The sequence below is a fragment of the Strix uralensis genome, chromosome 3 (assembly GCF_047716275.1).
Source record: "Strix uralensis isolate ZFMK-TIS-50842 chromosome 3, bStrUra1, whole genome shotgun sequence".
Classification (NCBI taxonomy): Eukaryota; Metazoa; Chordata; class Aves; order Strigiformes; family Strigidae; genus Strix; species Strix uralensis.
In genome coordinates, this window is record NC_133974.1 from 63,304,429 (window position 1) to 63,328,261 (window position 23,833).

The window sequence follows — 23,833 nt, forward strand, 5'->3', positions numbered from 1 at the left end:
TTTTAAAGATGAAATTGCAGAAAAAACTTTTTGAAGAACATCTCACAGGTTGCAAAGTCAGGCAGTGACAGATTGGCTCTCCCCCATCTGTGCCTTTTCATCATGTGCTGTGGTTTGTACAAGATCTCTGCCTCATCAGTTGTAGAGAATAAATAGTGGGAAATAGTGAATAGTGTGAATAGTGAAATTGGCTGGCAGGTTTTAAGTAATACAGAATCTACTTATTCAGCCTAGGAAAAGGTGCATTGTTATATGGCTCATCTCCATACACAGGGGGAGCACAGAGGCATGGTGATGGTGAGGGAACCCCAATAATCCATCAGAGAAAAGGGACACTGCCTGGACCCTCCCAGCACATCACAAGGGGAGCAATTGGCCCCATGGGGAGTGACTGGGGGTGACAGGCGCCACAAGAGTTAAGGGGAGAGGCTTTCTGGAGCACTCCATGGATTGAGGAGGACTGTGTCTAGGGGTATGAGACTCAGTATGGGATGCAGGAGAAAAGCATTTTGCGGTTTATTATAGGATGTTTATGGCAAGAACCAAAGGCAGGGAGGCAGAGTGATCAAGGTGGCTGGGCAAGAACAAGGATAGGAAAACACAGGGCTAAGGGAATAAAAGGGGTCAGTCACATATAAGCAGGCTGCTGGTCAGTGTGTTTGCCCGGCCATGCCCTGCACTGCATCAGTGCAGCTTGTCCTGGCTTCTCACTCAACTCAATTTCTAATTATTTTCCTCTGCATGCATGCATATGGGTGTCTAAGTGCTAGCAGCTGGACCAGGACCATAGGTCACAAGGCCACGTGTCCAGGTGACAGCACCTGCAGTGGGTGGGGTGGAGTGTGTGAGTGTGTGACTGACAGCCAGCATCTCACTGGACTGGCTGGTGAGCAGAGCAAGGGGCTTGTGAGTGTGTGTGGGGTCTCTGTGTGTGTTTCTGCATTATTATGTATCTTGGCACCAGCTCATGGAGCAGGGCATTGGGCCTTGGGGGTTCGTAAGTCCAGGGGCCAGCTACTGGAGGAATTCACATTAAATATACTTACGTATTTCCCACTGATGGACCTTCATCATGAACTGTCAGGGAAGGGAACAGGATTAGTCTGTTTGTGCTGTCTGTGCATGTGTGTCACTGTTGGTATTACTTTGTGAGTCCAGGCATGTGTATATGTATATTGCATATATGTTTGTGTGTGTGTGTGTGTGTGTCTGTAAGGGGTACACACTCAGACTTGTCACTGGCCGGACCTGAGGATATGCAGTGGTGGCAGCCTCACCTCTGTTGGGATGCTGGATTCAGCAAATCCAAATAGATATGGCAGTGGTTCTTAACCTGTGGTCCACAGACCCATGGGGGGTCACAATGTCATCACAGGGGGTCCACAAAGGCTTTCTAGCTTTCATTTTCATGTGACTTTTGCATGTGTATGTGGTATTAATGGTTCCATGTGGTTGTAGTTTCGTGCTAGTATGGTTGGTGGGACCCACTTTAACTAGGCAGTTTTTCTCAGGCGGTGAAGGAAAGGTTGAGAACCCCTGACATAGGGTGTTTCTGTACTGGGTCTGGCTGAGCCAGAATTGGTTTTCCCCTGTAGCAGCCCTCATGGTGCTGTGTTTTATGTTGGGAGCCAGCAGGGTGTTGATAGCACACTGGTGGTGTGGCTACTGCTGAGTAGTGCTTACACAGCACCAAGGCTCTTTCTGACATTTCCCCTCCCAGTGGGATGGGGTGGGCAAGATCTTGGGAGGGGACACAACCAGGACAGCTGACCCGAACTGACCAAAGGGATATTCCATACCATATGACGTCTGCTCAGTATAAAGCTGGGAGAAAGGAGGAAGGGGGTGGGGTCACCCTTGGTCCTCCGAGGCAACCACTACGCGTATTGTAGCCCTGCTTCCTGAGAAGGCCCGACATCGCCTGTTCATGGGAAGTAGAGAATAAATCTGCTTTCTTTTTTTTTCTTCTGCGCGCGGACATTTGTTTTGCTTTGCTTATATTAAAACTGCTTTTGTTTTACCCACAAGGGTTGACTATCTTATATTCTTTCCCCTCTTTGCCCTGTTGAGAAAAAAGGGGAAGGGGCGGAAGTGATAGAGCGACTTGATGGGTACCTGACATTTAACCAAGGTCAAACCACCACAGAAAGGTTGAGAACCCCTGAGATAGGGTGTTTCTGAATGTAGAGTCAGCACCTTGTGTGCTAATGGAAACATGAAGGTGAAATGGACAAATAAAATAGGCAGGTAAAACTGATAAAAGCCTTTTAATAGTTCCCATTAAGTGAGAATTGAAATGCTGCTGTGTTTAAACCCCTGCCTCTCCCATGGCCTGTCATTTCTTTGAACACCGGTGGTTGCTGGTCTGTTGGAACACATGGGTCAGGGCTGAGGGGGATGTCGCCGCAGCGGGGGCAGCACCCCAAGAGCAGCCTGATTTTGGTCCGGGCCGGGCCGGGCACCCCGCACCCCAGCGATGCTCTGAGCAAGGGCTGGGACTGAAAAATCCCCCTGCACCGCGGGGTGCCGGGGCTGCCCGTGCCTGCTGCAGCACTAGAGTCATTCTCCCTTGGTTCCACAAGGTGGCAGTGCCTTAATTTTAAATATCTGTTCCATATTTGTATTTTCTTTATTCTGCTTTTTTCAATTACCTTTCATTTTGGGGCTCTCTGACACTCTCCGCTACTGCTATTTATATCATTAAACTTAAACGAGGCGTTGAAATGATGCTGTTTAGTGATGAGGTTTTGTCTGTATAGCAATTTTGCTTTAGCTCTGGGGTAGGTTAAACACTTTAAAAAGTGACACTGCTTTACCAGTATAACTTGGTGTAAGTGCACCTTTTTTGGCTCCTTTTTGGTGGCATTTATTTCCTTTTTCTTCTGGGAGTAGACAAGCCACTGCAAATATTTTTATACCGGTATAAATTACAGAAGATGTAATAGTTTACACATAAAATGCCTCAGCTTCTGTCCCTGGCCAAGACCTTAGTAAAAAGATTATTATTTGAAGAAGGCAGGTCTCTGGGTTGGGGTTTTTTTGCTGTTGTAAAGGTATTTTCTCAACTGCACTGACAGAGCCCGTTGCTGGCGTTGCCTGGATATCAGCTCCTTCCCTCCTACACCTACATCAGTAGGAGATTATCCAGATGGGGACTGAGGATGGGTTTTAATGGATACGTGTACACTGAGCACCCACACCTTCCTTTCCTTTCTTTCATTACTACTGAGCTCTTCCCCTTGCCTGAGAGGGCAGAAGGCAGGGTTTAGGATTGGCATCAAAGACTGTTTAACACCATCCCGTCTAGCTCCTTGTCAGAAGACGGCATTTCTCCCATCCTATGAAGTGTCTTAGCCTTGAAAAGCTGAACAGATACCACATGCAAATCTCTCAGGAGACAGCAGAGAGTGCTGTTCAATAAGCAGTTATTTTTTCAGTCTGGTTCTTTTTTTGTCAAGTTTTAATGCAAAATCAAAGAGGAAGACATGAAAGAGGAAAAAGAAGTACTTGACTGCTCATAGGAAAGAGTCCTCCATCCTCCATCCTGAAAATTAAATGGTGTACTAAATACCAGCTGGTATGGGACAATAAAAAGATGAAAACAGCTTGTCTTGTACAGGCCCTACATCTTGCTCTGTGTGTGCTTCGCAAGTCCATTTTTCTTGTCTGGGTATCTCAGTCGCACATTGCTTAAAGACTAGCGGGTGGGCATAAGGGGACAGATCCATAGCATAGTGTGGGAATGTGACAATTGCCTGCTACCAAGTCCAGAATTCAGCCCTTTAAAATTCCTCCTCTGCTGTTACCCTGCTCTGCAGGCAGGAGCAGCACCCTGTTCTGGTAGTCCTCAGAGCTGAACAAACAAAATAACTACTTCTTTATGCCAGCCAGAGTAAAGTATGTGGCTTTTCCTCTTAGGAGACAAAAGAAAAATTAAAACCTTGGTAGTAAAAGCAAGATCAGCAGGGATGAGATAGTGAAGTAATACAAAATTTCTACCTAGGGTTGTGGAATAGGAATAAAGGGAGGGAAGCCAGAATAAGGAAATTATAGTAGTAAACCAGTTGGGATCTAAACCCAAATAAATGAAAATAACCTCTAGTCCAGCAAGCAATAATTGAAAGGGAACAGCCCTATTTGGCTTGTTAGTGCAGAATTTGAAAACTGAGAGTTTTCAGTGAAAATTAAACTTTGAAGAGGACACTGTATAGATAGATCTATCTTTCTGTCCATGTTGCAGTTGAGACTGACTAGTGAATTTAATATGTATATTCTTCTGATATGAAATCTTCTCCTCAACTTGCAATTTCCAAAATTTTTAACCTCTTCCAATGTCATACAAACACTTTTTAAAAACAAATATATAGAGACACACTCTGTGAAACTGTATTTACAAAACAAAACCCAGAAAAGAACCATTTCTGAGTATCAATTTTGGCAATTTATTATTAGTCCTTTAACAGAGTTTTGGTTATGAACATGATACATGCAAAAATATATCTACAGAAAAAGGAGGTGCTTGGAAAAAGCATGTTTTATCTTTCTATTTACAAGGGAAAGTTCTTATCTGGTTACCAGACTATCTTCTGCCAACACAGGAATGTACTGTAAAGCAGACAGTTTTTGTCAAATCTAAGATTATCTTTCCCAGACAATAAAGACACAGGCCTTCACATAGGAGATGAACAAGCAATTGGAGAGATTTAATGATCAGGAAGTCTTGGCTAATAGTCTTATCCAGCCTTCCATAACTATAGCTTGCCTAATTGTCCCAATTTTCCTTTAATAATTCCTTCTCCTCTTCTGTACCAATACACTCCCTGTATGTTTTCAGCACATTTTCAGATTTATGCACCATCGCCTGGTTTGGAGTGTGTCTTGGTTTAGCTGCACGAATATTTCTGGTGATGGCATGGGTAGACTACTGAGCCCCGGACTCCTAGGCTTGGTATTAAAGGATTTCACCAGACTGTGGGTACCTCTGAAGCCAGTTGTTCCTTCCATCACGCCTTTCAAAAATACCCACAGATGTCATATATAGGGATCTCTTTTCTCTACAGCTCAGTTCTTTCCCACCCTAGCTAAAAAGCTCTAACCTCTAGAGGTATGTTCAGCTGGACATATTTATCTTTACATTCCTTTTCCTGCTGTCAGGTTTCTGTGGTGCCTTCCTCAACTTTCTGACCTGCTTTTCTAAATGTTGACAGCCTTGAAGGACCAAATCCTTTGCTGTTGAAGGATGAGGTAGACTCATATAGCTCTATAATGGATTTGTGTCACCTTCCATCAGCAGTGAATCCAACCTAAAAATGTGTCCAGGTTCAGTATTTCAATTACAGTCTCCCTAGAGAGCCACAATCTGAGAGTAGCTTCTGTCAGATTTATTACATGATGCCACAAATAATGGCCAACACTTGAGCAGCTTTTATGGCTTTCACAGCATATTGCAGACTTGTAACTTGATGTCTAAAAGACATAGATATTTATAGAAGTTTTCTGTATTCCCCAGAAACGCCTTGCAGGTTTTGCACAGGTTATAAAGAAGTTTTCAAACCCTATCCCTCAAATATCTTAAGACATCCTCTGATGACAAGCCAGTCGTATAATCTTAAGACAACCAATGAAAAAGAAAAATATACTACGTAACATCCTCTTTTAGTCCTGAGAGCAGAAATTTTTTGTAAAACCAACAGGAGATCCACAGAAATGCTGTTTGCCTTGATTAAGTAGGCATTTTTAATGTATTTTCTATGGTACTGATAACATATGCTTAAATAAACCTGAAAGCCATTTGAGATTATCATATTATTTTTGTTCCTTCATAAAGCAGTATTCTGTCAAGCTGTAAGAACCTTTTATTCCCTGGTCACTAGGTTAGAGCAGGGGAAGGAGTTAGCAGCTTGGCTTTTGCCAGGTTTCCTTTCAAGAGATTAGAAATTTCCAGTGAAAAAATACTGTTATCTTTCTTAAAAATCACTGCAAACAGGAAAGTTAAATCATGTTCAAATAATGACAATGAGCTGAGGAGAGGGTTGCTCAGGCCTGTAAAGCTAAAGGATGGAGTAATTTTTTTTTGCTTTGACACTGTTTCATAAGGGAATTGTAAACCACTTGTAATGAGGCTGCCTGGTGGTTAATTAGTAAGAGAACATTCAGCTCCCAGCTGGTTTCTTGCTCACTAAGATGCAAGAAGCTGAAAATATTTACAAGGTGATGTATGTGTAACCCATGGGAGGCATACATAGGAAAGGAGAGAACAGCCTCACAAAAGGCAATTTACTTTGCCAGTAACTCTGAGTCTCCAGGAGTATTTATACAGTCTGTTTTCTGTGCCTCAGAGGTCACCTCAACACCACAGTGTTAGTTGTATTGATAGTGAAATTGCAGTATGTTGTCCTAGATAAGATGTGATGCCTCAGATTCGCTGTTACATGAGTCTGTGACATACAGAGTAGCAAGTGTAAAAAGACATTCACTTAAAGTAAATATTTTGTTCATATGATCTTGTGCAAAGCATTCCTTCACATGAAATACTGCCAGGGGAAAGTTGTCCCAGGAAGACCCATATTCTGCACCATCCTCCTCTGCTAAAAAGAGCAACTAGAGGAGTCAACTGGCTTGAAGCTAGGTAGAGGGAATAACACTTGATGTCATTTAAGGAACTCCCAGGTAAAATCAACAGTATGTAGGGATGCACGGCACATAGGAAAAAAGGGCTGTCTTTCGTACAGTAAGTACAAAAAAAAAAAAAAAAACAACCTACATATACTTTTATCAACTAAGGCTTAAAAGACAAGGAAAAGGTCTAAGTTGAATGGGAAATATGTCCCATTGCATATTCTGTATCTTTTCAATTATTAAGAGGTTGTGACATTTCAGACAGACAGTCAACCCTCTTCCAAAAAGCATGCTCTGCAAGGTAAGAACTGCTGCAATACATATCTATTTAGTTAGTTGTCTATATGCTGCCTATGACATAATAAAAGTTTATTCCTGCAGTATGATCTTAATAATTAAAAACAGTAGAAATAGTTTAACTCAAATAAAATTAAATAGAAATAATTTAATCCTAGTAAGTCTGAGAGATGAAAGCTTTTGCCTGTCCTAGCTAACACAAGCTGTACTCTGTCCATCTTGGACTCTTCTAGTCAAGGGAGCAAGCAAAGAATTGCACAATGGTTCTATTCTCAGCAAGTGGTGATAAGGCAGTTACTACCATCTGAGCCTGTAATGTTATCACTTGCACACTCCCAGCATATCACCCTTCCTCTTTCTGAAGTAATTTATTTACACTTTTAAGGTTTCTTTGCATTTAAGTAAAAGGGTGGATATTTAATTCGAAAGACCGTCTTAAAAAAAAAAAAAACATTTAAACTTCATTAATTTCAAAAGAACACTCCAACAAGTATTTAATCAGACACCTCTACACCATTCATCAACCTTCCTAACCATGAACGATGGTTATATTATAATGAAGATTTTGCTTTTAAGGCAGTTATTTGAAGGGTACTAAATATTTTCCCTATATATCAGAGCAATTGCCCTCCTTTGCACCATTAAAAAAGTCCCAGTTTCTTTATACCTTTATATTCAGCATCCATGAATATTTAAAATCCATGTAGTATATATATAATCTGACTATGTGGTTTCTTCAGTTCACAGTTTGTGTCACATATTAAAATACAGTCTTACCCAGTTTTGTGAGTGTATTTTAAAAACAAGGAAATATATTTCACCTACTCCTTATCAGTTTCATTCAGACCCAAGGCAATTTTCAGGGCAGCCATGACAAACCCGGGGGCCACAGTCAGTTCTAGCCCTCCTCACCATGGCCAAGGGGTAAAGAGCAGCAGAGCCCCTGAACTTCTCCACGCACAGCCAGCAGAGAAGTCGCCTCTGAAGTCATAAATGACAGGTCACCACCAGTGCTACAAAGACTGGAAAGGCAGGACATGGAGCAAACAAGTGTTGCTGGGTTCAGTGGTTCACTCACCACAGTTGTCTGGGAAAAGCTTCCTGTTCTCTGCATATTTTTACAGCTGTGGTACATGTAGTCTTTAAAGTGTTTACAGGTTGTCTTGAAGGTAGTCAGATTTAGTGTAGGTACTGGAAGCAGGAGTTACTGTTCTCCTCTGCCTTCTGCAGTTACACAAACCAGGGTAAAGTAGATTTTACAACAATTATCCTAATGACAGCACTTAAAAATCATTTTGCACCATTTAATGTTGGCATTTACACACTACGCAGAAGAAAATGCTCCTCCATGAGCATTACTTCATCTAGGTAATATTCATCTTACCTTGAAGAAGAGCAGGATGAGTAGGAGAAGCAGTCACAAATTTAGCAGAGAAACACATTCGTAGCCGTAAAAAATTGCAGTGTAACTGTACCTGTTGAAAATGCTTTTCAACCTTGAATTCTGTGGATACAATGCAAACCAATTGGATAACAGGAAGAGCCACATCTGATTATGTGGGATTGTTCAAGTGATGATAGGTGTGATTCTTGGTCAGTAGTTTGGAAGAGCTTGTACTGAATTTCAGCATGCCTTTGTTTGAGCAGGATGCAGTAACTCATTCTAAAATCGCCAGATCTCAGAAGCAGACTATAAGTCACAGTTTAAGACATCCTAAATCATCTTATGTTCACCTGATAACTTATAGTTTTCTTGCAAACTGTACTTACCACAAAAGTAAAAATTCAGTCTGGGAAAATATTCTATTTTGCTAATTTTGATGTGTAAACATAAATTATGTTTATACCTTTATCCTAGGTGAGCACACTAAGTACCAGGCTTTAGGTTTTGGTAGCCAGGGGCAGGCACCTGCACCACAAGCACTTTACAGGGGCTGAAGAAAGAAAACTGTATGGTTGCCCCCACCCCTTTGGTCAGCCTGTGTCAGGCTCACTGCGCCCATAGGGTGGTGGTCTCTAGGGGTCTTAAGCTTCTGGGTGTACCCATGGCACAAGGAAACCTCCGTGGGGATGGAGGAAGCAGCCCATAAGAGCTCTCTGTGCCACAGCTGTCATTTTCTTCTCCCAGGTTTCCCCTCTGCTAAAAGGTCTGGGATAGTTTGCTATCTCTCTCTCTCATGCAAAGACAGGGATGTACCAAAAGTCACAAATAAGAGGCAGAAAGTAGAAGGAGTGGAAATTCTTAAACATTCCAGAAGTAATAATTGGTCTAAAAATAGTCACTTTCTGCATGAAGGGAGCAAAGAGGAGAATGAGGCCAGTGTTTCTGCTGGGTTTTATTTATTAAATTTGTGCCTCTTCAGCATCTGGGATAACGTGGCCATACACTCCCTCTTTTTAACCAGCCAGTTCTGTTACCAAGCCAGACCTCCTCAGAGAAAGGGCTTAAGCCCAGCACAGTTGGGCTGACATGGGGCTGTAGGATGGACCTTGTGGATGGGGTATGCAAACAGAGAATATCAACCTCCTCTGTAGGGGCAAATCAAAGAGCTACACAAACTTCAATGCTCCTTTCCCAGTCTTCCTGAGTCCTGCTTTTAAGACACATGGGCAAAATCCCAAATGGTTGTTGATTCAGATAACATGAATATTTGAGGAGAGCCATATGTTCATTAAATGGAAGCTTCATAAAGAAAAAATAATGAAACCAAAAGGGATTAGGTAGTATTAATAGTATATCTAGTCTACAGGTGACAGTCACCATTGCATGGGGAATCTGATTTAAGGAGAATGGGATTTTCTGCTGTTCCAGAATGCAACTCCTTATCCCACTAAAATATTTATATATTTAGCTTCTCACTAGAAACTCTTAACACATTTTTTCATGTTGAAAAGCTTTGAATGGCAAAATTGTTAAAAGGAGGTATTACGTTTAGTCATTTCGTGTTCATCATCCCTAACTCATTGATTTCCTAGTATATACTCAACATCTTCTCCTTTACCATTGTTTGCTTGAAAACAGTATTCACTGTATATACTTTTAACTATAGCTATTATGAAAGCTTTGGGTTGCAATACAATGCAAAAGTATATGTTTTAGCATAGCACAGTATTGAAAGAAAACCACAGAAATCTGCGCCTGAGAGCTTTTTCGTGTGCAATGTGACCAGGTATCTGTTTACCCCACATATTTTTGCTTCAGTGGCATAGTTTGTGGCATTTGTCACCTTTACCTTTTCTTTGAATTTTCAACAATTTCAGACTTTCTTCATTTATTTTCTTAAGTTTCTTTAATAATGTAATGTGCTTGCATTTGTTTTCGTTCCTTTTAGTTGGAAGTATCCCAGAACTGTATCACCAGTGTCTCTTTTTATTTACCTGTGAAACCAAATTTTCCTTTCCATTCCTCCAGAAGTCATAAAACACTGTTGCAGGTTAAACAAAATGAACTTTTAGTGTATACAGCAGGTCTTCCTGATATACTGGCAATTACGTCTCACAGACATCCTTTCTGAGCTGGCTTTGCTTTACATCATCTTGTGGCATACTGGATGGTAACAACAAACACCCATCTCTTCACATGTTCATAGGATGGGTGCCCATGGAAAGGAAATCCCCATAGATAAGAAACTGCATCAAATCAGAAAACAGCCAAGTGGATGGAAAATAACCCTAGACCTTGTTGCAAACCAAATCATCATAGGACTGATGCCAGTAGCCCATGTCTATTAGCAAATGAGAGAGGGCATTGTATGTGAAAGGGCTCCCCTGTCCAACACAAATGATCTTTTCTCATTTCATTCCCTATTATTTTTCCCCTCGGTCCCTGACAAAAAGCTGTTCAAATGTGTCCACTTCAGGGAAGGGTTTAAGTGTAAGAAAGGACAAGGCTCCCGCTGACTGCTTTTACAACAAGATGCACCCTGGACTCTGTAATATCTTAGCTGGAGGCTGCCCTAGCTTTTCACATTCAGAACAGATCTGTACAAATAAACACTCTGAAGATTTTTCTGCCTATAATTCACTGTGACTGTTATTTTTCATTTTTCAACCAGTTCTACTCAGGAACATGAAACAGAAAAGCATAATTGTTCTGCTGGCAGGAACAAGACACCTAAATAGTTACATTTCTTTATTGAAACTTCAGGGGGGTGACATAAAAAAATTCATATTATTTGGCATACACCTTTTCTTTACCTTATCCAGCACCAGTAGGAAGGACAGTGGAACATACCACTGTCCAGGTACGTTTAGAACAAGCAGCTGCCCAGCAACAGCAAAGAGATTTCCTAGGATTTGGTGGGAGTTGTTTTTACCCTAAGTACAGACTGCAGCATCAGGAGGATTTAGTAGGCCCTGTGAACCTCTGTCTTCATGGCTCATTTTAAACTCCCTTTATGCATAAATTTTGTAGTGAGATTGTTATAGCTCCTGGAAAATTAGCCTATACTTGATTAATTCTCTCATCTCTACTTAAGGCGTTAGCTGCTTCAATGCCTCTCTTCTGTGTCAATTGTCACACACATTGTCACTTTGGCTACCCACAAAGGAGCCTTACCAGCTTTGCCATGCTTTCCTACTCACTTCTCAAATACAGTGAGAACAGTTCCCAAATCCTCTCTTTATTTTCCTTCTTATGTGATATTTCTTTGCATCAGAACAACCTGCCCCCATTAAGAGGTGCAACTGCACAGATAGGTATCAGTCGTTAACAGTCAATGAACAAAAATGTTCAGAAAATCAGTTTATCTCAGCTCAATCAGGTTCTTGATCTGCTCTGGACTCACCACACTGCACAAGAGTGCTCAATGACATAAAATGTACATATGTAACTAAGTCTACAGAGGTTAGTTGTAGTGCAATTGTTGCACTGGTCAGGGAAACACTCTCAACATGCAAAACAGACTATTTTTATAGCCACACTCCAGTAAAGTTTATGCAGCACTGTGGAAAAAATTATAGTTTACTGTAACTGCACTCTGGCTATGAAAATAAGGGGTTTTTTTGATGTTCAAAGTCCTTTTCTACTGTGTTGCATAATTTAATTGGGGAGCAATAAATTAGGCATCTTTTGGGAACCTTCCCTGCCCAATACCATCTGAGTAAAAAGTTGCAGATTTCCAAATAAATAAACAAATAAATAAAAAATTGAATACTAGACACAAAAATAACCACTTAATTAACAGTTTGGCCTATCATGATGCTTGGCATGTGCTAACAATAGCTCCTGGCAGGCTTATATGCTGGTTCCCTCTGCGTGCCAGAGCCTGGCTGTGAGATAGATCTTTATTGCTACTGCTGTCCAGATCATATCTAGCAAAGGTGTGCCTATACCTCACCAAAACTTTATTCACTGTACAAACACCTTAAGACAAAAGAAACGCACTGAATTGCCAGGGACTGGGGAAAAGAAATCCCTACCAAGTTAAAGTGCTCGTACAGGAATCACTATGGGAAGATTTGGGGTTCCACCTGCATTTTCATCCCTTTCACACCCATAGCATCCACTTCTCTTAGGACTTGAGACAGTTTGCAATGTGCTGCTCTCAGAAATGTCCTCCCTGAATGAATCCTTCCTGTAGCTTTATGCCACATGTCAGTAAGACATGCCCAAACACATGTTTGCAAGACATACAGCAATAATTTCATAACATGCAGATGTCAAGAACTGAGACAAAATAATACAGCACACACCAGGTTGAATGTGGTTAACTAAGTTGCTTTTAGTTTATTAATTTTACCCATATACATAGTTGATTTTGAAAACACCACGTGAAAGAGCCAGGACAAAGTGTTACAAAATGGTACGGGAAAAGATTTTAATATGCAATATGCAATGTGCCAGTGTATCTACTGTGTTTTATACATACTTTACAATGAAAACTAAAATCGCCACAGTTTTCAGAGGAAGTACACATTTTATTTTGAACTGGCAAATTTAGTTTATTAATATGTAAAAAAATAAATCTACAATAGCAACAGTGCAAACACATCAGAACTTGCATGGCACACAGAACAGAAATGAATAAAAATTATTATACAAAGGGCCCAATGTTTCCTACGGTACTGGCTGTGACATGTACAATAAACAACAGGGTGAGGAATAAACTGCAATGTAAAGGGGAAGATGAGCTGCATATTACTGGTTCTGTCTTGTACGGTCTCTCTATTTCAGGGGGTAAAGCTGTCATGCCTTGGATCTGCAATTAAAATAATAAAAAATTATTAGAGTTTTGTCACATAAGATTAGAAATCTGTATTTTGCTCTCTAACTAGTTGGCAGCTTCAATGACAATCTACTGTTAGTTTTGTAGTGGGGTTGTGACTCTTACTGTGGAGACATCAAGCTCAGTAAAAACATTAATATATTGCACGCCAGATGATAAGCCAGTGTGCACATCCATTGTTCTCAGCTTGGAAGCAGCTGTGCACACTGGCATCCTCTCCAGTAAAGCAAGGTTAGGCTTCCATTGGTTGATTGGTATGACATTATTTTGCTTTGTTCAGTTGGCTTGTTTTTTGTTTTCATCTTTCTGGCAGATAAAGATGGAAGTTAACCTTGTAAACCAGTGCTATAGGGATATAGGATGATATTTGAACACATTCATTTGTATATACACAAGGCTTACACTTGCATGTACAAGGCAGTTAATTGTGTATTCATGATTTCACAGAATCACAGAATGGTTGAAGTTAGCAGAGATCTCTGGAGGTCACCTGTTCCAATGTCCCTGCTGAAGCAAAGTCACCTACAGCACTGTCATATTTCTATACATTGAGCATTTTTTACTCTTCCCTTAGAACTCAGTGCAACTTTTATGGAGTTGGACATAACTATTTGGGTAGACTGCTTGGCTATGTTTTTCCTAAATGTACTCCCTACATGAAAAGAAGATCTGTAAAAAAGCAAGCTCCTGGGCACAAACATTTTTGAAAGTTTAAATGCCCACCTGCACATCATGTTATTGCTTTGTTTTTTTCCCATGTTGCAATTATCCTGCACCGCAGAAAAAAAAAAAAAATCTAAATATTGACTTAACCCTAGCAAACACAACACAAAGTGAAAACTCATCAAGGAACCATTCCTACAGAAGGATGAAGGTATTTTCAGCTCAATTCCTCTGCTTCAAATTTATTCCTTCTTGTTACAACTCACTGATTGTTTGACCATTTAGGTTAAATCTGTTCTTGTTTTGATGAGGATGGCCAATTTAATGTAATATCACTAATAAGGGAGGGGAAAGGAAAGAGTCCTAATCTTAGTTTTGATGAATATGCCCTAGTCATTTGAAATAGGAAACTATGATTAAAAGGAAGATCTAAGCACTCCCAGTTCCAGTGAGCTCACCCTTCGACTACATTCCTTAAGTTGTAAGTATTGTTCCTTCATCCTGTAAGATAAAGGGGAACAGCATTTTCCAGAAAGCATAGCATTTTTTTAAAAAAAAAAAGAGAAGCCTATCCCCTCTTGATAAAATTTCTGTGTGCTTTTCATCATCTTAACTTGTCCTCTGACAAATAGTCAGTGAAAGAGTGGCTACACAGCTGCTACCGACCAGCAGTTGCAAAGGTCAAGAAGTTTAACCAAAACTGGTGAATAGTCGCATGTACTGTCAATAACTACTTTTCACAGGTCTGCAGTAGGACAAATAACAGAAAAAAACCCAGAAACTCTCTGATTACTTATAGTACACAGTGTTTCTTTGACATGTCATGGGCAAAACAGTCTGATTGATGTTGGAAAGACTTGAGAACGCAGCTGCAGGAAGGGCAATTTCTCCACAACCTGAAAGCACTGTGTGACCCGCTACAAGGCAGCATGGGCTGTTCTGTGGGGTGATGAGAATGAGGCAAAGGTCCTTTTCTAGGAAGCATTTCATAGGTAGTATATCGTATCAGCTCTGTTAGCCTGGCCTAAAATCATGGTAGGAGATAAGCCAGTACAATGAGACAATCTCCCCTTCTGAGCAGAAAAGCTCAAAAAAGTAAAATGGAGTCTTGAATTTGGACTCTCTAAAGGAGTTCAAGGAGCGGTATATACTTTTCAGCATCTCCTTCAGGGATGATACTACATGCACTAGTAGTTCTTTATAAACACACATCAATACTAAAGATGACAGCTTTTCCCAGCAGCCCTGTTAAAATACCAGTAGACATTTATAATAAATAACTTACAAGGGAATTATTTTTTATCTCACAGATTTATTCATCAAGAGAATTGGGAAAGGAAAACTATAGAAGAAAAAATCTTCCAAAGGTGCACAAAGAAAACAAACAACCCAAATGTACTTTTTTTGGCCCAATACTATAGATATCTCTAAGACACAAGACGAACAAAAAAGCAAAAGATATTGGAAGAGTACTCATATAACTTTAGGTAGTCTAGATGCCAGAGTCAAGAAGTTAGATTCTTGAGGCTTTCTTATGCAGTCAATAAGCTTCCTCCTACAGAGTGACTCAGAGAAGAAACCTGGTTTAGGGATTTTGAATCATCTATTGCAAGACCCTGACATAAGTCATTGCCAGTGGAGGCAGTCAAGGGAAAGGAGCTTTCTAACTTGGTCACCTGATCTGGACACATATGGTTACTCCCTGATCAGTCCCAGACACACTGAAAGACTCCATATTACTGATCTCAAGTGCACCAACTTTTCTATTCTTTTAAATACTTCTAGAATTCCAGTTAGGTGAAAGCATTGCTAAAACATTCTCAACCTTTGTTATTGTATGTAAACGTAATATAGCCATGTAAACAGTCTAAAGACGTATAGCCAGGTACTTATTCATACACAATGAAGCACAGTAAATCACATTTGTTTCATGGCATTGTTTACTCCTTTTCAACACTTAGACTTACCGACCATTCTGCATTATCTGTTTTTGAACATCTCACGTTCACTGGTAGTTTAAGCACAAGTTCATTATAGGAGAGACCCTTCGATCTGGACCACTGGAATTTGTTCATTGCATCCATAAAAGACAGGTTTTTATATTGTTTAGGACTCTTGATAATAAAAGGCCAAGTCCTAAAGAAAAATAAATAAATATATTTTTAAAAATAGATAAATATCATCAAGTTCGAACTGATGAGGAAAAGCTTTTGGTGAATCTACTCAGAAAAACAAATGTACTATTAATATGTATATTATGCCAAACTCACATTCTCAGCTAAGTTCTCTGTTACTGAAAACTGATGTAGTTTCATTGATTTTGACAAACTTATATGAAAGTTCATCAGTAGTTTAGGACTTGCTGCTAGATGCTTTTAGAAATGAAGGACTTTAAGTTAAGAAAAAGAATTATATTGCTCTTCTCTGATCTACAAAGTGAATACACAAGCAATACAAAACAGATCTGCTGTAACTTCTCAAAAAACAAAACAAAAAGCCACACCCTCTACTAGGCTTGGCAGACAGTGTTGCAAAGAAACGTTTGCCATTAGAAAGCTACTTCCAGATGGCTCTGCCAAGCTCTGGTCGTAACTCAAATAATAGATCAAAACTCAGCCTAGCACAGGAGTTGCTCTAACATGCATTGGTTGGCAGCAGTGCCAAAAGATCAAATGAGAATAACTGGTCTTGTGGACATTGCCTTTTGTCATGTCCCTACATGCCGGCAGCAAGGAGATTTTTGGTAAGGGGTGGGATAGAGACCTGCTGTGCAACTGTGAGAGATCTGACTATGTGCCCACATGTGGTAATCCTCCCCATGAACAAGTGGGGCCAATCCCATTCCCCACCAGTCAAAGATGTGGAAAGGGAAGGAATGAGATTTCTTTTAATTTTTTTCAAGAAAACTCAGAGAAAATAATGAAGGAAAATAAAAATAAATAAATAAATAAATAAATAAAAACCCACAACAAAAAAAAACCAAACCAACAACAACCCAAACAGCTAAAGAAAATGTTTTCTACTGTTCTTGCTTCCTCCTTGTTTGACTCTACTGGGATGAATGGAAATAACATGGTAAATGGGTCAAGTTTTTTAAAAATGAAAAGTCCAGTACAGCTAGTGGAAGAATGAAAGCAGCTAAAACTTTATTTAAGGAACCTAATTAATACTTTGGTTCGAGCATGAGTTATCTTTTCAAAGCACTTTAGTCAGACCTGTGTTATCTTGCAGTAGGCTGTCTCCCACTTACTTTGGGTTAAGTGCTGCCTATGTCAAAGTTCTGCTCTACTCAACATCTAGGCACAAAGGACATCATTTTAATCAAGCATTTATTTTACACTATTGTGTCCCAATTGCTTTCATCTCCGTTACTCATGATTTATACCACTGTCTGTGCCACCAGACTGAGGAAAAAGAGTTTTAAAGTGAGCCACAGTGCCTTGATCCTGCTTCCAGTTTGCCTTCATGTGTAAGACAAGAGAAACTTTACAGGAGTCAGTGAAGCAATTTCAGTGTAAGACTGACACAAGAGAGATGAGTATCAGGTCACATACCCTTAGGCTGACAGAGTTTAATGAAACAAGAATTGTGGATTAGGTCATAAATACTAGAGGCATTAATAATCTCTTCTTCTAATTACTATTCCATTTGCGGCAGACAGTCTGCATACTTACTCTATTCAAAACATCTTTATTTCCCCAGGCCAAATGTGCATTTTTTCCTTAAGTACAGTTATCATGAATGAACACTCAAGAGAGCATACATTTGTTAGAATATTTTCTTTCTAAGCTCAGAAAGACTCTTTTAGCTAGGACTAATTTAGAAACTGTTCTCCCTGTATTAAAAGATTGTAAATAGAAATAGTGTGGCAAATGAAGTAGACATTGGTTGCATTGTGATTTTCTTCAGACTCTTCTGTCTTGGATATAAATTTCAGAAGTAAGACCAGTAAGCCTGTACATCAAATTACTTTGCAATAATATGGTTTTGTTAAGATGAACTGTATAAAGAAAGACAACTTTTAAACTGTAAATGTGATGACACGCTATTAGTCTATCCATTTTATTTTAAAGTCTTACTTTTACCTTAGTTTAGTGCAACTAGCAATACAAATGCCTTTCACTTTTCACCACTAAAAGTGCATTCTACTTTCTATTGTTTGATTATTTTTCTGCATTTCATTCATTTAGGAACTTTCCTCTTTAAGCTATTCTCACTCTACAATCACTTCTACTGCTGATCTGCTATTGAGATACTTTAATTTTAAGCACTGTAAGGAACACTTAAAAACTGAAATATGCTATTTATTGATTTTTTTATATATTTGCACACATTTATTCTGTCTATCGTGGGCTTCCTCCCATCTCCTACTGAAATTTAAATTTTATGTTGGATTCTGGAAATCACTCTTGCTCTTAGTGAGCTCTATCATTGTGCAGGTCATCCCATTGACACTAAAGGACAGAAAAGCCAGATCCAACCACACACTGGGAAGCATTTTTGTTCTTGTTGAGGACTCTCATGATGAAGGACAGGAAGATTTCTGCTGACTTACCAGAGAAACTGTAATGCCTTGTTTAAAATTCACCAGCCTGTGGTTTACCCCAGTGGTCAGATGCCAGCTGAATTGCATGGACATTCATGGTGGTTATTATAGATCCTGAATTGTCTAAATGGTAACAGCTCCCCACCCCCCACCATTCACAGAGGGGATATTTAATATTTGTGAAGCACTGAAGTAGACAGATCTTACAACAAAATGACATTACCCCTTTTGAGCTGAGCAGCAGGTCAATATTCAGATTCTTGTGGGTTATTTGTCTTAGGAAGAAAAATTGATGAATGAGCTAGGGGTTTTTCGTTCTGACATGGATGTACATCTCAAAAATGTTCAGTGTCCTGCGTCTCTGAACAGTAGGAGTCCAAGACTCAGGAGACAGTGTCTTTGCACAGAATTGCAAACCCCTGCAGCCAACAGTTCACCTAAAAAGCTCTTTTCTTCCTGTTCTGGGTTTGTGTGGCAGGGTTTTTGGTAGGGGGGGAGGGGGCTACAGCAGTTGACCCCTGTAAGAAACTTCTTGAAGCTCCCCCAGCTCCAAGTCGGACCCGCCTCTGGCCAAGGCCAGAGCCAATTAATGACAATGCCTACACCTCTGAGATAAACAACATATTTAAGAAGGGGAACCTGAGAGGGGGTGGGGACTTTGAGAATGAGTTATGAGAAGGCCACCTATGTGAACACCAAGGTCACTGGAAGGAAGGAGGAGGAAGGGGGGAGGTGCACCGGAGCAGTGAGTCCCCCTGTATCCTGTGGTTAGATGGCAGGGCCACCCCCCTGCCACCCATGGAGGTCACCAGAGGAGCAGAGATTCGCCTGCAACCTGTGGATGACCCCCAGGACTCTGTGGGAAGAATAAGCACCCACTGTTGTAGTTTGGCGCTGGGAGGACTGCAACACATGGAGGTGACCCACGCCGCGGCATCTTGAGAAGAATGCATCTTGTGGGGAGGATTCATGGCAGAGAAAGTTTGTGGAGGACTGTCTCCTGTGAGGTGGACGCCATGTCGAGCGGGGGAGTCCCTCCCCCTACCTTGGAGGAATGAGCCGTGGACCGACCAAAAACTCCCCATCCCCTGCCGCTGTACCACTGGGAAAAGGAGGTAGAGATATGGGGAACAAAACTGAGCCTGGGAAGAATGGAGGGGTGGGGGAGGTATTTTTAAGATGTGGTAATGCTTCTTACTGTCCCATTCTGTCTGTTAAATATTGTTGTTAGTGTTTTGAATTAAAGTGGTGGGTTTTTTATTTCCCCTAATGAGTCTGTCTTTCGCTTGTGACTTTAATGGGTGAATCATACCTCCCTGTCCTTATCTCGATTCCTCAGCCTTTTGATTCCTTCCCAGCGCTGGAGGGGAAGGGGTGAGTGAACGGCTGCATGATGCTCAGTTTCCCTCTGGGCTCAAACCACGACACTTCCTCTTGGCTAGATTCCTACCACCGGTTCCATGTTTTACTCTCTACTTACCTTGCACATTATCCTCTGATTTGTTATTCTTCCAAAGCCTCCATTCTCTCATTTCTCCATCATGGTGCATATCTACCATTTATCTTTTACTATGAACAATTTAATATTCTCTCAGTCCCTCCATTTCCTTTCTAACTTACAACTTCTTCCTCTTTTGTGAATTTTTCTCAGTGTCACCGAGTCAGTGTTAAGCTCTATATGTGAGCAACAGTTCTAGGATCTGGTTGCACCAATTGACTGCAGCAGAATTACTGACAACAGATCTACCCAGGGTAATTTGATACCCATGCTCCCAAACTCCTTTTTCAAAAATATCTCTATATATGTGAAACACATATGTTTTAATAAACTGATAATTTGAAACATTGATATGACATTGATGCATAGTCTTTTTACAGATGGCTGTAGTGAAAAAAAAACTGCTGTGACAAATATAATTTTTTTAAAAGAAGGAGCTGCTTTTTTATTACAAAAAAAAAAAAAAAAAGATGCAAAATAATTTGGCAGGAGAAAAGGAGAAATAAGTATCAGCAGTGTAGTGACCAAAAAGAAGCTGCATGAGTGACCCTGCAATATGTTGCACTACCAGAAAGAAACAAAGGCCGTACAAAAATGACCTTGTAATTCCACAGACAGAAAGAGAAGTGCCACACATATTCATAAACATTTTACTTGCCTGACTGGTCTATAGATTTCCTTAACACCAATGAACTGGAGCTGTTCCATTATGTCTGGAATACTTGCACATCGGGTGAGGTTGATTCTTGGATAATAGAGCAGATATGACAGGCACATTTCATTCCTGGTGCTCAGACCACCCTGAAAATGGGATTTTTCTTTTAATCAAGATAACATTGGAATCCCACAGATAAAAACACTGATTAGCATTTATATGCTAATGAAATGTGTATCAAGAGGCCTAATTCAACAGGTTTATCTTGCACATTAGGCTATCAAGTAGCAAGAAGTTAATATATAATTAATTATGAAATACACTGCAAACTCAAGCAATAGCTCCCAAGCTTAAAAGAAGTCAGAAAGAACAACTATCAAGAAAATAAGACTTATGTTGAAGAGTACTATCTGAGAAGTTCAGGTTTATATTCAGCTGTCTCCAAGGTACTTATATCTGCGATGTTTCAGAAAAGGGGCTTCAAAGAGGAGCAGATGTAGAAAAAATCTGCCAAGATAATTAGTGCATTTAGTAAGAAATTACATGAACTTTGCCTAGTAAAATGGAGGTCAGATGGAATATGCAACTCCATGGACTCTCCTTGTAAGTACATACAGATATAAAGAGTAAGAAAGAAAAGTTATTTAAGTTAACAGATAATGTTGACTCAAGAACAAATGAGCACTAACTATAAAATGATTAATCAGAGTAAGATTGTTAGCTAGCAGAAGAAACAGACTCTTAAACAGTCTTCCATTGAAAGCCATGGGGCAAACAACTCATTTAAAATTAATCTTGGTAAATATGGACAAGATTATGAGATGCACGTTCCTAAATCCCATGTGGGAACATTTCCATGAATCTCACAGAACCACAAGAATAAGAATGGAGAAGACAAAACACACGAACCAAGGGCCAAGAGCTAGTGTGGTCACCACACAGGAAAATAGGACGAAAAATAAAAAGCCGTCATTCTCACTCTTTTGCTTTTCTTTATATACCTACTGCATGTGCCTACATGCAAGTCATGATTCAGGGAGAGGTATCCTTGTGCTCTCTGGATGCCAGGACCAGGTCTTTCTTGCCGAAGAGAAACCCCTCAGGTCTCACCTCCTGGAGGTCTGGATCCAGCCCCTCCCAAGGAAGCGGGCTCAGTCCCTGGCAAAAGCTGGGTGCCGGCAGCTACATCCCTCCCATAAACACAGTGGGTCTGGCATCACTCTCTGGTTTCACAGCCAGCTGGCACAGTCCAGCTCATGTCCCAACAACCGAATTTGCTTCACCTCCATAACCAAGCGGCCACATTGCAATGGTCGGTGCCTGGTCTCTGTTAACTTAAAAAGCTGCAACTGGGAGACTGCGCACTGCCATGTGCTAAACCTGAGCCGTACCGCCTCGACCCTGGAAGGGATGCCTACTCCCTGGCTGTGGCCCTGTCTTGTCCGCTGTTGTGGACATGCACCCAGGGCTGCAACACAGCTGTTCCTTGTGCCTCAGTTGCAAGGGTGCACAGGTACGATGCAGGCTCCTCCTGCACCACCCCGGGGGCAGCAGCTGTCCAGGAGGGTCCCTGACACTGGAAAATCCACCCTGTGAGAAAGGTAACACACAGAGGCTCACTGCACCCAGCCTCCTCCTCCCAGCCCAAAGGACCTGCATTCTGCCTGGGTTCTATATAAGGCATGAAAGCAAGTGGTCCCATCTTGGTCACAGCATAAGTAAAAATCAATATGTAAGAACTGGCAACTACAACTTCAGGGGAAAATGCATAACAAGCTCATAAAAAAATTCATTAAAATATGCTGAATTTGCATGTTAATACATGTTATGAAGGAAGCACTCCTTATACTAGCAAAGTCTGATTTTTAAAGATTTTTTATGAGCTGGCTTTCTTATTTTTATAAACTAGTCCTATGAATGTCTTATGTAAGAGATCAGACTATGACCACAATAGTCCTGAATGACTTCAAAACCTAAGAATCTCTGAGAGGAAAGATAATACATAATTACATGCACACAGGCATTAGCACATTTTTTAATAACTTTTTATGAAAAAGAATTTAGTCCCCAATATTATCTTTGTACTTATTTTGATCCATTCAAATTCTTCTTACCCATGTCATGCGAATTCGGTCCACAGTACTGTAGTGACATTCTGTGATTAAATTATCCCCCTGAAACACAAGATTTAGGAAGTTCACAGTTCTGAAGTTTATCAACACCAGCTTCAGGTAACCACAGATGACAGCAAACACTTAAGAAACAAAGATCAGAGCAGTGGATACAACTTTTTGAAAGAGCAGAAGATTAATTAACTGGTGTATGTTAAGGCCTTGGCACTTAGCGTTCATATTATCTCAGATCCTCAGGGATCCCCCATGGATTTAAACAGAGTCTTATTAAGAGTCTTGTCTGTTTTATTAAAATAGCAATGGAGGTGCCCATCTATAATCCTATTTTCAGGAAGATTATATATATGTGGACGATGTATACACACGATTCTTGCTCCAAAATTCATCCAGTGCTGGATAGCTTTCTCCAGGCTAATTTATCCTGCCAACTTCAATAGAAATACTTGCCAAATGAGGAAAAGAAGATTTTCCACATCACAATAACAACTATTTATCTGCCAAGCCTGGGAGTAGAGGAGTGGCAGGCAAAGACTTAACCACATTGACAGATATGTATGAGAAAGGCTGAATACTTACCTTCTCAAGTACATACAATTAACTTTTTGCTGTCTTGACAAACTGGTCTACAGTTTTGTAGTACCTTTATTCACTGTACCTAATCAAATACAAATCTCAAAACCACCATGATAATCAAGTGGAAATTAAAATATTGAAGAACATAGCCAGATGTCAAAAATCTGATATTTTTGGGTAACTTCATATCACAAGGATGCCAGAGGTTTATTTGCTTTGGTTCATTTTTTTGTACCATCATCTTCCCTTATCACCCATTGTATTAATCTTCCCTGAAAAAATCAGATCATTCTTCAAAGGCTGTCTCATTGCCACATCAGTGCTAGCACTAACTGTACTCCAGGCTGCTGGAAGAAGGTGCATCAACTTCATGTCAGCCAAATGGAGACGGAGGTTTCTGAAGCAGAGTGGACTGGCACAGCTTCACTGCTCCCAGTGGGAATATGCTGGTTTCCACCAGCAAGGTCTCCAGCTCTTGTGGCTTATGGACTGGATAACATTCATTAGAAGTGTTCCTTCTCTGAGATTAGATCTTTTGCTTCCAAATTCAGAAGAGAGTGCTAGTACACAAAGAAAACAAATAACCTGGACTCCATAAGCTGAATAGAAGGATACACCCTTGGA

General features: G+C 40.4%; 1 protein-coding gene across 3 annotated transcripts in view; it reads right to left on the reverse strand.

Moving 5' to 3' along the window:
• Positions 1–12,618: 12,618 nt before the first annotated feature.
• MOXD1 (monooxygenase DBH like 1) overlaps positions 12,619–23,833 on the reverse strand; it is a 55,417-nt gene continuing 44,202 nt past the window's right edge. For all 3 annotated transcript variants that reach the window (XM_074864775.1, XM_074864772.1, XM_074864773.1), the window contains exons 9-12: positions 22,619–22,678; positions 20,508–20,650; positions 15,773–15,941; positions 12,619–13,115 (exon numbers count right to left, since the gene is read on the reverse strand). In XM_074864775.1, the coding sequence (XP_074720876.1) occupies positions 12,951–13,115; positions 15,773–15,941; positions 20,508–20,650; positions 22,619–22,678 (537 nt within the window). In that variant the 3' untranslated portion in view covers positions 12,619–12,950. The remainder of the gene's footprint in view (positions 13,116–15,772; positions 15,942–20,507; positions 20,651–22,618; positions 22,679–23,833) is intronic.